Raw genomic sequence first — 13,351 nt, 5'->3', positions numbered from 1 at the left:
AGCAGGAAAGGCTTTTACTTGGCTTTTCAAGATGTAGGTGCTTGTGTTGCCTTAGTCTCAGTGCGAGTGTACTTCAAAAAGTGCCCTTTCACTGTCAAGAACCTCGCCATGTTTCCAGATACAGTACCCATGGACTCCCAGTCACTGGTGGAGGTGCGGGGTTCTTGTGTCAATCATTCCAAGGAGGAAGAGCCGCCCAAGATGTATTGCAGTACAGAAGGAGAATGGCTAGTGCCCATAGGGAAGTGCTTGTGTAATGCTGGCTATGAAGAAAGAGGCTTTGCGTGCCAAGGTAACAATGCCCTCCATGTTCATAGTTCAATTATTAACAGGAGCTTCACTTTATATCCCTACTCTGTGTATTGGGTCATGTTAATTTTCTCCAAATTCTTGACAGAATTAAATTAGTTCATAAAATCGCCATGAAAATGGGGTTTAATTAATCTGTGTAAATAATGTAATTTGCCACAAGTATTTGATAAAGATCAACAGCTGCTTTTTAGTTAATACAGTGTGTAGCACATCTAGCCTCTCTTACCAGTCTTAGACTTTGTTTCAGTAGATTATAATTTTCTCAAATGCATTGTTTGTGTCAAAATATTACATTTTTTGTGTGTTTGGGTTTGTTTTTTGTTTTTTTTTAACTTTGTGGCTTGATGTATGATTTTTGCTACTGAGCTGTGTTGATGAATTGGGATTGGTCAGAAAAAAACAGGTAGCATTGTTTCAGGTAGTATAGTTCCTAAATGAAGACACATTTGGAGAATTAATATTTGAACTTCAAAATTGCATTTGCATGAATACTCAAAATAATTTTCTCCAAACTTTTGGTTTCTGTAAACTGTGGTTATGTGAATGCTCCCAAGAACAAGACTATGCCAGGGATTTTGAGTTTTTCCACAAATGGTCTTGTAAACATTAGAGAAATGCGTGTTATATTTCCCTGATTTTAATATCAGCTGAAATTATGGTGGTCTACCTTTTGCTTATTATAAAAGTACATTTTGAAGTTTTGTGCTAGTTGAATCTTAAAGCTCTTTTCACAGAGTGCCTTAAAGGGTGCTGGCTGTGGCAAAGGGTCTTCCATTAAATGAATAAATAAAAGTTAAACAGTAACCTCTAGAAATACCATGGATGGAAGGAGTCATAGCTATTTACTGGGGGCTGGGGGGTGTATGTGTGTTTGTATCATGCGCATATGCATGTATCCATAAGAACAGAAATTTAAACTATTCTGAACCTGGCTGGGAGAGCAGCTATTCTTTTTTCATCAGTCCTACAGCAAGCTTTGTCAAACAGTAAGTCCTGGGGAGCTACTGGGAGCCCACCAAACCACAGACAGGCAGTTGTGAAAACTGTTGCTCAAATTAAGGTGACTTTTTTCCAGAAAATGCCAAGAAGCTGTGGGACGAAAGGGGTAAGAGTGTGGCGAGGTTTTGTTTTGCTTTTAAATAGGTTTTAACACTGGTTTTGCCCTCAAAATGAATAAACTGGGGAGCTGAGTCTGTTGAGTATCTTTTTCTGCAGTTAGATATTGATAGTAAGAAAAACAGGTTCTACTCTTCCATTAAAAGTTGAATCCAGGAGAGGGTATTTTATTATTCAGAAATGCTTTATCTAGGGCCTTCTATACCTACACTTAAAAATACTAAATTGTTAGTGATACTCTTTCAAACACTGTATGTAGTCTTGCTTACTGTAGATCCTGTGTCCTCGTAAATGGTTGAAAGCTGTTGGTTTAGCATTTCACTTACACATGAACACACAAAGACAGTCACTTCAAAAAGTGAGAGACAACAACTGAGCAAATGTTGAACTAAACTAAATAAATTAAAATAAATGTTTTATTAAAAGCAGGTTCTCAAATGCTTGGGATAGGCAAGGCAGCTCCTACTGAGTTCTGCAGAGATTCAGAGTGAGTTCACATCCATATGTGGGTATATCATATGTGATTTGGAAGGCATAAAATTAGTCCCTAGGACTACTATCTTTTTCTTCATCCTCCCAACCCTTCCTCACCAACTGTTGATCTAGGGAGTGATATATGATGAAACCATTAACAATAGCAACAGGTCCTTCTCGTTTATTCTGATTTAAATATAATGTTCTATTAATTTTATTGTAAGTCATATTTATAAATGTTTTCAGTGTGGTGTGATTGAAGTGGCACTCTAAAAGCAGTCAGTAATTCAAAACCTCCCATTTGTTGGCACCAGTAACTCAGCAGAGTTTGAATGCTCGGAAATGAGTTCAGTTTAGACCACAGACTCAAGGCTGTTCCTGCAGCTTTTCTTTTCTTGTTCTTCTCTCCTTCTCTTGCTCCTTGCTTTAGGGTGTTGGGGTTGTTTTGGTTTTGTTTGTTTGGTTTTGTTTGGTTTTTTGTTTTGATTTGTTTTTGTTTGGGTTTTGTTTTTTTTTGAGGGAGGGTGTTTGGGTTTTTTGGGTTTTTTTTTTTTTGTTTTCTTGGGGTTTTTCTTAGTTTTCTTGGTTTTGTTTTTTTCTTTCGTCAACAAAAGGGCAGCAAAGTCAGACAATCCTGATTGTAGAATCTGAAGAGGATCCAAAATGGTGTAACAAAGCTGGGCTGGAATGAAGGCATAATTTAGGGAAAAAAAAATGTTTCAGTTGAAGTTTGAAAGAGGAACAAGTAATAGAAAATTTTCTCTTCCCAGTAATTGAAAATATTCAATGGCTTAGTGTCTGTCACTGATCTTACATTCAGACTGTTGCTGATTTTAATTGCTTCCATAACACTGTTTTCAGAAACAGTGTCATTTTGCATTAGCAGGAAATGATTACTGATGTTTAAAACGAAGCACCCTAATAGTATATAATCAGCCTATTTAAAATTTTCACTTAGAACAGCTTTTCTTGGTATTCGGAAAAACATTAAGGCACAGTGATTCCCCCAAATAACACAAACTACACCATTTTCTACGACTGCTTCCCTTTGTCCGTGTAGCCAGGAGACACTGACATAAGGCTCAAGCCATTTTTTTGATGTTTGTGTACATGTATGTATAAAACTGTACATGTTTATAGAACATATTTGTATCTAAATTATGAAAAGCCAAGATTGGAATATTTGCTTTACTCAACGTATTGTTTCTTGTTGAAAAGATTGTTGTTCTCTTCTGGGTCCTAGCAGCTGATAAGCATTTTACATGTGCAGCAGTACGATACCTACCTGTCAGTCAGTTAAACAAGCGAGACCAATTTTGCTGTCACCATCCTTGTCTTCCTTATTCTGTGTGTGTAGAAATGATTTCTCAAAAGCAAATTCCTCACCAGAGGAATTCTGGTCTTCATGGTATACTTTAGGTTAACAGTTTAACGCCCCTTCTAGCAAAGACTTTTTGTACCTGATCAGTATTTTGGGGATTAGGTTTGTATAAGGTAAGGTAAGATGTACTGGGAAATGTTTTTGAAAAGCTACTTTTTCATACCTTTTTTTCCCTCTTAGTTAGTATGTATGTTAGTTAACTAAATATGGTATATGTAATCCACCACATACTTATTATAGCCTTGTTAGCTCTTGCATTGTAGTGATCCTGTCTATTTAATCTTACTGTAACATTTCATGGTTGAATAGGACTTCTTCGTCATAATGTCTTTCTGAAATATGTCTTCATGCCATTTTGGCCACACTATGTCTTTGTAGCATCTTTTCTCTTAGAACTAGTGCATTTTAATTTGTTTTAATTAGGGGAAAAAAACCCAGCTGGCTGGACCTGCACACTAAACCTAATGCTTTCTAGTCTACACCCTGTTCCCCAGTCAACGAGGATAACTCTTTTCAATTGGTTCCCCATCAAACAACCATAGCAGATCAGAGATTTGCCTGCCTTAGTATTATTTCTCCGACAGTAACTAGTGGCAGATTCTAAGGAAAAGTATAAGAAACTGCATAAAAAGCTGCTTTCCAGGGTATACCTTTCACTTCTGCCAATCTGCTGTTGACTTTCTAAGACTTAAGATACATCTTGTAAGTAAAACTGTGTATAATAGGTGACATGTCACCTGTTGTCTATTTTTTGACTCATTTTTTAGTCTTTAAGTGTCTGTGGTAGTGAATGCCAGATCTTGTCTTATGTAGAAAACATATCTTCTTCCTATGTTTAAGCCTTCTGTTTTAAGTCAGTTGGATAAGGGTTTCCATGTCCTTGTATAGTGAGAAAGTAATAACTACTCCCTTTTCAGCTTCTGTATTAACAATTTTCAAGGTCTCTTTCATGTCTAATATCTCTAATATCTATTTTCCCAACTCTGTCTATTAGTGCCTTCTTATTTGGAGGATAGCCTAAATTGCTCCATACCTCAACTCATCCTTTTTGACTGTCTCTGTACATATTGAAAGTAAACAATGTGATTTTTCTGAAAAGGGCAGTGGGGCTTGTGTGTGATATTTAAGTTGTAAGTACACCAGGAGGTTATACAGTGGTGTAGTGTTTGGAACAGCCCAAAGTCCAATAAAAGAAAAGGAGCATTCACATCACCTGCCCAGTGAGTGATTTGTATGTGGAAAAGCTACAGAGAGGAAATAGATCTCATGATGTGAAAGTTGGTCAGTTGGGGTAATAGTATCAAAATAAATGGGAAAATATAGGATCAATGACAGAAAAAATGTCTTTAGTTCTGTAATGATCAAGAAGTCTCTTCGGGGTAGTAAATGGAAGCCTCATTTCAGGAGCTGTTTTTTAAAAATGCAGTAACCGGATGATAAAGGAAATCCTGCACTGGCAGGCTTGGACTAATAAATCTCTTCCATCCTGAATGTGTCTATTCTGTTGTTGGTTTATTTCATGCACTTCAGAAAGACTAGCTGGACATGGAGAACAATATTTATCATGATGATGTACTTAATTAGCAAACATGCAATGGGCAATTGTTTATCCATGTGGGAGTATGAGTGAGCTTGAATGTTCTTTTGAATGCTTCCAACATGTGACCGTTTAGATCAAAACCAAGCTTTGTAGCTCCCGTTATCAAAGGTAAAATTAAATTGCCGGGCCCAAACAAAATATACTCAAAAAGCACTAAGTTACATTTTCTGCATGCTGTCATTTCAAGGTATAGTTCTAAATTTTAGTTGCTGGAATTAAGTCTAAATTGTAAATTTCCTATGTAATACTATGTAATAAACTTGTAAGCTTTAACCACAAGTGACTGACACATTTTCTATAGCAATGCCAGATGAAAAAAGAGAATGTAATTCAACAGTCCTTCCTTACGTATGTAAGTTTTAGCTATTAATCAGGTGGATTGAATGGGAGAAAAGGGAGGAAGGGGTAAAGAAGGGAGAGGTGAAGTTCACCCACTGTGCCTGGTTATTGCAAAAATGACTTCACAAAATTTCCCCTAACACTAAATTATTCAGTGCTTCAAGTCATATGGTGAGCATATCCTAAATCATATTTCTCTCTCTCAGTTTGTGGAGATATGAAAGGAATGCCATCCGTGGCTGCTAAATCTGAACCATCACATATATTGCTTAATTCTTTCAGTAGAATGAATGTTGTACTTGGGCTAAAAACATGTTAAACAGCATTAATACTAAGGATGAAAAACATTTCTCCAGTTTTCTTTTTTCTTCTATGTTTTAACCATTTTGTCTCTGCATAAGTAGATATGCTTTTTATTTGCTTGTATCAGTAGATAAAAGATAACTTTATTTCTAAAGAGAAAAGGGTACTGGGAGAACCTACTCAACTCTGCACAAGTGAAAACAGACAAGAAGACATGTGCTTGCTGCAATTGCAAACACAATAACATTTTCCCTTGGAAATAGCCAAGTGGCTCATTTATGTTGCTTACACTACAAAAGTGTGTGGTTGTGACTCTTAGGCTCTGTACAGCAATAACTATGTTTAATAAAATATAGAAAATGATCATGTGAGGATCATATAATACACTAAAGGAAATATTGACAGAGATTTCTTTCACACAAAATCTGAAAAAGCTAGGGATTCACATTTTATAAAGCAGAGGTTTGAGGTGTATTTTTTTCCTTTGGTTGGAAGTATTGTTTTGACTTTTAAAAAGCGAGAGAGATGCTTTTTAAAAGGGACTCTAAATCTTTCAAGCTAGTAAACTAAAATGACAGGAGCTATAAATTATGAATCAGTTTATTTGTAAAATATTCATTGTTTTTATCCACTTTATATTCTGTAAGTACATAAACAGAACACACAATGAAAGATTTACCTTTCCACTTAGAATTTATTTAACTTTTACATAAGTTATGCCAGAGATATCCAGATTATTTTTCATAGGGGAAGAATTATGTTGCACTGAATACTTTGGAAAGATCATAGACAACTTTTTATGTAACATTTTCTTACAAATTTGAGAAGTATTTTCTAATTTGTACATCATAGGCAGTAGAATTAAAATGCAAGTTTTCAAGGCAAAATTTCTTCATCAGAAACTTAACAAGAAATATTCTGAAATTACTTAAAAAGATATCATTTTGATATGACACTAATTTTGATAATACAGATTATCAAGTTAGAAAAATGTTTCACTGCTCTATAGTTGAGAAGAATCTTTACTAAATTTATTGGAGATTGTGATTATTAATTTTAATGTTCAATAATTAGTGTTAGGGTTCTTTAAAAAAGCTTATTAATACATCTCTCCAAGTTGTTCAGTACTACAGTGTCAATATGTGACACGATTAGGTAATTCAGAATTGAACTTCTGTATTTGAAACTAGTTGGGAAATGGAAAGGTTCACTTAAAAATGAAATACTTGTAAAAGTGTTAATGACTCACAAAATGCTACTTAATAGAGTTGCACTGTATGTTTGTTCAGTCCAGATCTCTTACCAGTATAGAGATGGTGCATTCTATGCCACATTATGTGTATTTTGGCAATTTCTTCCTTGTCCCCCTGACCTGCTTTTCAAGCAACAAGAAGACCCCCCAAAGCCCAGCAAAAAAACCCAACACCCCTCTATCTCTCCCCAAAGTAGTGCAATGTACTGGATATTGACCCAGACTCTCTACAATTTAACAAGTATGTAGGAGACATTTGCTTTCTCTTTTTAACATTGAAATTTTCACCCTAAAGCTCCAACACTTAGGTGTTTAAGACCACTAGTGCTGACTTTTTGTGCAGGATTTTACTGCAAATATCTTATGGATATCTATCACTGAGAATCTTAAGGGATCTTGCTGACATTTCCTTAACCTTTTCATTTTAATGGCTTTGCTGCTTTGGAGGCTTTCAAAAGATTAAAAACTAAATTAATTGTATCATCCTGAGCATGTTTTTCTTGTACTGTCTTCGGTGACTTTCAATATCAGCTTAGCTCAGAGTTGCACAAAGGTTGTATTGTTAGCCTGAATTCATTGAATACATGCTTTTTCCTGTCGGTTTCTCTGCCACTTGTGTCTGTGTACAGAGCTATCTGACAATCCCTTATTAGTTCCAGAGTGGAACTTACAAAGGCTAACAGGGGTTTGCATTACAACTGACAGCTGGTACTAGACTTTAATAGAGAGCAATTGTAGTGAGAGCTGTAAGTTTTGATAACGTTCAACGAAAATGCTCTTAAAGTAAGAACCATCTTGAAAGATGAGTACAAGACGACAAGAATCTTCTATATGTCTGCTGCTGCTCAGCATGAAGCACAAGATGTTGTCAAAACATGCTGTTGGCAGACATCTAAATAACCAGCAATTGATATCAGACGTTATTGAAACACACTGCAGAAGTATCAGAATTAACTGTTTCATTGGATGACAAACTGAATAACAAAAGTTGCATTTGCCATGTCTCTTTTTCTTTGCATTTGAGATTGTAGTTTTATTCCTGATAGTACAAGAGGAACATAACAACTTGGACTTCACACAGGCTTTTTAGGGAGAGATGATAAATTAATTGCCTAGAATTTTTTTGTAGCATCAGCTTTAAGTACCTGCCTGCATCGGATACCCTGACAACTGGTGTAGCTGTTGTGCTAAGGCAGAGATAGACCTAAACAACGACAAATCCTTCATGGGTCAGGGAGGTGAACTGTTTCACTGTCATGAATCTGTGGGTTCAGTGGCTGTCTACTGTAAGGTTAAAATTTGATGTGATAATTTAGAACAGCTGCTCTTTGACAGAAAGATTCACTTTCAGCAAGGGAAGAAAAAGCCATATGGTAAAAATTGACACTGTGCCAAGCCTGAGTAACTGCAGAAGTGATACAGGACAGTTCTCTTCAACAACATGGTTAAAGTAATGCATTTTTACTTGCCATTGGTATTTCCAATCGATATACTTTTTTGAATCAAACCTTATCCCATGATACTTCCTTTGTAGTTATTTTTGAATAATATTTTTTTATTAATAATGATGATTAAGTGACAGAAAAGGGTTGTGAGCTTTAAAAATGCAGTTTGTTCATAACCTTGTCCAGGCCACTCTTTGTGCTGTAACTTACCAAGGTTTCATAGAATGATTGCTTCAAAATGTTCAACCAAAATGCTATGCATTGTTAGAGGGGATGTTCAATACCTGAGTTTATATGCTTTTAGCAGAGTATTTAAGAATTTGCTTAAGTCACACTGCCTTTATACACATACTTACATTGCAGTAAATTGTGCATGTGAATAGCATTAAACTTAATGAAAGTAGTCATTTACTGTGCTCAGCCTAAGAAGTAGTGGTCAGTTTACATGTAGGAGTACAGTGGTCATCAGGAGTTCAAAATCCTAGGAAGAATTAATTTGTCTTCCAATTTCAAGGAGCCATTACAACAATTAGTCGAAGGTAAAAAATACATAGACTCTCTTCTCTTTGATGTGGCAGAGTTTTTTAATGGACGGAGAATAGCATAAAAAATTACTTAGAAGTAACCAGCTCTTAGCTTTAAGAAGTGCCACCAAACAAAGAGACCAAAAATCCCTTACCTCTAGGCATGCATCTGGTTTTGTTCCCCCTTCTATATAATGAGAATGGGGCACAAAATTGTTGTTTAAGCAAGAAAAACATTGTCTTGCATTCTCTTGGGGGGAAGGGGGAAGAGAGAAAATCTCTAAGGTGATTATTATAAAGTAGTAAATTGAAATGGTCGCCTGTTGCCAAGCTGAAGTAAGAAAAGAAAATGTTTGGCAAATATATTGAAGTCAAATATTAAGCATGTTCTTTGATGTTTTGCAACCTTATAGAGTTCACTCATACAAGATTTGACCTAACCTGAACAGTCCCTTAAGCTCTCTAAGAGGTAATTCTAAGATTTAAGTATGCATGTATATAATTGTTTTATTTCACTTTTTTAATATTAATAGTAGGCTGTAGGATACAGTAAATAGAATTGTTCCTTTGTTTTTACAATAAATAGTGTAATGTAGTCATTATTATTATTATATGAAGAAATACAAGCAAATTATTTAAGAGAATGTAGTTACAGTTTAACAGGGCATCTCCAGCTGCTGTGATATGCTGGTTTAGATTACAAAACAACTTGAATTCTCTGAAGGTCTAACAGGATTTTTTCCCTTATTTTGGTAATGCAATCCTAATACTGAGATGACAGGTATGGGCAGTTATTTTAACAAGCTGCTCTTCAAATCTGTTCTAGGAAATTCCAGGTTTTGCTCCCAGAAGAATAATATGGAAAACTAAAGCAGGGCTGAGGGATTGTGACTTGAAGTGGAGTCAAGGTATATTAACCATGAACATAAGATCACTGTTCCAGCTGTAAAACTGCTGTTCATCCTGAAAAATATACCCAAACAAAAAGATAAGATTTGGGTAGGAAGCAGGACATGCTAGTGGAAGTTGTTTAGCAATTTCAGTTAACCACAGCTAACGAACCTTCGGTTTCATAAATTAATAGACCATTCATTAAGCTGGTATTTTTATACAGTGCACAATGTCTCTGACTTCTCTCTGACTGTGAAGATGGGATCTCCAGAGCTTTCACCTGAGGGGTGTACAAATATGTATTTTTTAACACAGGAAATGAAATTAGAAAGTCATATATAATTGCTACTTATGCATGACATTTAAAAAGCAGTGATGGTCCTTTTCCTCATACCATGTGAGGGCATGAAGTGGCAGTGAAATTAACAGTAAAAGGGGAATCAGCTTCTGTGTATTTTCTCTACCCACACAAACCACAGCAAATGGTGGAAGAAAGCAAGCTAAAGACTGTTTTCTAAAGGGTCAGAACAGGAAAGAGAACAGGAAGAGAGAGAAGAACGAGGGAAAAGACTGACATGGTAAGTAAAATATACTTCTGTCATTGTTTCACTGAAACCTAAGTGCTGCAGTTAGTAAAGTAAGTAAAAGGCTCTCATGAGGAAAGGAAGAATTCTGATTTGAGTTCAGAGAGGAGTATGATTTAATGCTGTCTTTAAAAGAAGAGGAGTAATTGTGCAAGTTTGCTCTATGCCTTAGTGCTAAAATGACATTAAAATTTCAGTATGGAGAAAATGTGGCTGTTTGACATTTGTGTTTGGGTATATGGTAGGTCTTACATGGAAATGGTCTGCAAATAGTAGTAACAATATTGTAATAATGTGTGTTACACTGGGAGATTTAAAGCGGGTCTGAACTACAGTAATTGGGGTCACATCTGTGTTTCAATGAGCACTGTCTAAATGAAGTTTCGGTCTAGAAAATACTTGTTATTTTCTCAAGAGCCTTTCCCTTAGAAGAAACAGCATGGAAATGATCTGATTCTCTTCTGGCCAGTATTTTAAGAATGTTTCCTTGATGTTTCTTCACATCACTGAATTTTGGGAGTTCTAAGCATGTACCCAGCAGCATCTCAGAAATCATGGGAGCAGTTTCAAAGCCAAAGGGCTGCATCTCATCCTGAACTTGATGGACTCTTTTCCCCTCCACGATGATTCAAAGAGCCTCCAGTCCAGTGGCCTTTGCCCTGCTCTGCAGAGTACTTAGTAGAGAGACATGAGATAAAGCACTTGCCAGTGGTCAGGTATATATATTGTTTCTCTTTGTAAGAATGATTTAGAGGTGCAGTTTATCATTCTCATCCTTTGGGAACAGCTACTTCATGCTGTGTTTGTAGGCAAACAGCTACTGTGGCCTGGGATGAGGTGTGTGTGGAGTGGAGCAGTATCAGAGAAAGTCCTGAGTTCTCCTGGTCTCTGCCCTCTCTGTCCACTACCTTATGGCAGTGAAGAAGAGCATATCAGCTGATGAATCCCTGAGAGGGCTGGAAGAATAGGGTAACAGGTTTTCAGACTGAGTAGGAGTTAATCCATGTTTGCCCCCACACTGCAACCATGCTACTGATCCACAGAGCATCTGCAACCTGATGGTAAGACAGATCACATTAATTTTTACTCAATTGGATTTCGAGTTTTACTGCTGATTCGCATCTGCAGTGTGATAACAGCCTAACCCTTTAATTCTTAAGCTCTTCCCTGAACAAGTAGACTCTGCTGTTTCCCCCCAAAAGTTAAATATTAGTCTTTTAATTGAAAAACACACAAACCCCCTGAAATCCTGTGGTAAAAGCAGGTGTTCAGGCACAAGTCTCTTTAGTATAGAGCTTATTTAAACATGGATTAAGGGCTTCTTTGGAATGGAGTACATTGTTTTTCTGTGCGATCATTACTTTGCAGGGCCGGTGTGTTTATATTACTGCCTTAAAACCTAAGCATGCCATCTACCCCAAATTCTCTTATAATTAGGGATTATCATATAGCCTGCAGTTATCCATGTGTTGGGAAGCTTTCTTGGCTGTCTTGCAGTTGTAGCAGTCAAGCTGTTACCTCACACTTGCATGTTCGCATCAGATCCCCAGGTGCGCATCCATAGATTGCACATCCACCAGGTTGAAACAGTCGTCCGAACTACAGGTGTTTACTTATTTTTGTATGGCAAGAAATACACTGCATTCATGAGTAATATATGTGGTGTGTAAGTAATTTCTACTAGAGATAAAAGCCCAGGTTATAATTCCCTCAAAAATACAGCAGAATAGAAAGCATAAATTATTGTCTATTTGTAGTCTATATTGTTTCCATACCCTGCTTTAAAATGTCCACTATTTCAGAGGACTTTTTCCACTGTAGCATAGTAATTTGACTTTTGAATTATTGCATTTTTCATTTTTCCTCTGAAGCATTGGATTAACCGTATCTAGCAATCAGATATATTTTGAGGACATCGATGCTCCTCCAAGTTAACTTATCTTGGGCACCTTGGATTTTGTGTTCTGTTCTTGGCTTCTACACTGAGCCTTTAGCTAGAATTGTGGTTTGAGGGCAGGAAAGGGATTTTGCTCTGGACCAGTTTGGTCAAGTCTATCAGATTCCCACCCCCCTGACCAAACGCATGTGAATAGTGGCTCATGCAATCACTGTACTGTAGGATATGTCTGATTTTTTAGGGTCACCTGGGAATGGGGGAAAAAAAAATTCTTCACTATTGCTGTGAGCTAGGACTTTAGAAGTGCTCTTGGTATCTTAGAGATGGTGCGTTTTGATATGGCTGTGGCTTTTGGTCTTTTATTCTAGATTGTAAAGCTGATTTGGGGCACTGCAACTTGTTTTGTGGTGCTTGATAATGCGTTTTGTTGACTTCTCTGTGGACTGTTTCCATGAATTGAAAAGCTGGCTGTATCCGAAGGTTGATTTAAAAACAAGCCAAAGAATAAATACAATGTTGCGTGCTGTCTCTGCAACCAATTTAGGAACACTCTTTTTGGATAAAAGTCATATCCTGCAGTAATTTGAGGAGGTTTCTAGTTGAAGAAAAAATAAAAAGTATTATTATTTCCTTCCTAATTATGAAGAAGTTTGGAGTCAGATGAACTTAATTGTTACGTACCAGAGACTCCTAGATATAAACAGAATCAATCCTGCCAGGTCCCATCAGGAGTTTTCTTTATGTCAAGTTGAAAACATGAAGAGGTGTGATGCTTGTGATTTTGTGTAGAGATTGAAAAATAGAAAATATTTTATGGAGACAACTATTGACAGAGGTATAAAACGTTTTTTAGAGTCCCGCTAGAGAGTCATCAAGAACATGCTTGTAAAGGTTTCATAAATTCTAATAAAATGTTTCCTTCAGAATAAAGGCTTTTTCATTCGGGAAGAGTTCAACTGAAAAGAAACTAGCAAAAATGGCCAGTGGCTCTCTGGCTACTTTTCCCTGAGGAGCTGGGGACATGTGCGGAGAAGGCATGAGGGGTTATGCTGCACACACCGTATGCCTCACCTTCTGCTCCAGCAGCTATTCATAACATTAAAGCATTCATTTTTTTTCTTTGTTGTTGTTGACATAACTTTTCCCTTCACCTTCTCATGCTGCGATGGACCTGCAGACCTTTGCACAGGCTGCTTTTTTATCCTTGTCTACTGTGTTCCTGTTTTTGTAAGA

The 13,351-nt window shown here is 36.7% G+C and overlaps 1 protein-coding gene across 1 annotated transcript in view; it reads left to right on the top strand.

Annotated features, from left to right (window-relative positions):
* The window catches only part of EPHA3 (EPH receptor A3), a gene marked incomplete at its 5' end in the record, with an annotated part of 144,088 nt that overhangs the window by 381 nt on the left and 130,356 nt on the right, over positions 1–13,351 (top strand). Inside the window, one exon of the mRNA XM_010017729.1 lies at positions 1–292. This exon is cut by the window's left edge and continues 381 nt beyond it. Within this exon, the coding sequence (XP_010016031.1) occupies positions 1–292 (292 nt within the window). The remainder of the gene's footprint in view (positions 293–13,351) is intronic.

The sequence above is a fragment of the Nestor notabilis genome, unplaced genomic scaffold, assembly GCF_000696875.1.
Source record: "Nestor notabilis isolate BGI_N333 unplaced genomic scaffold, ASM69687v1 scaffold9977, whole genome shotgun sequence".
Classification (NCBI taxonomy): domain Eukaryota; kingdom Metazoa; phylum Chordata; class Aves; order Psittaciformes; family Psittacidae; genus Nestor; species Nestor notabilis.
The sequence above is the reverse complement of the archived record's forward strand: the minus strand, read 5'-3'. Positions and strand labels throughout refer to the sequence as shown.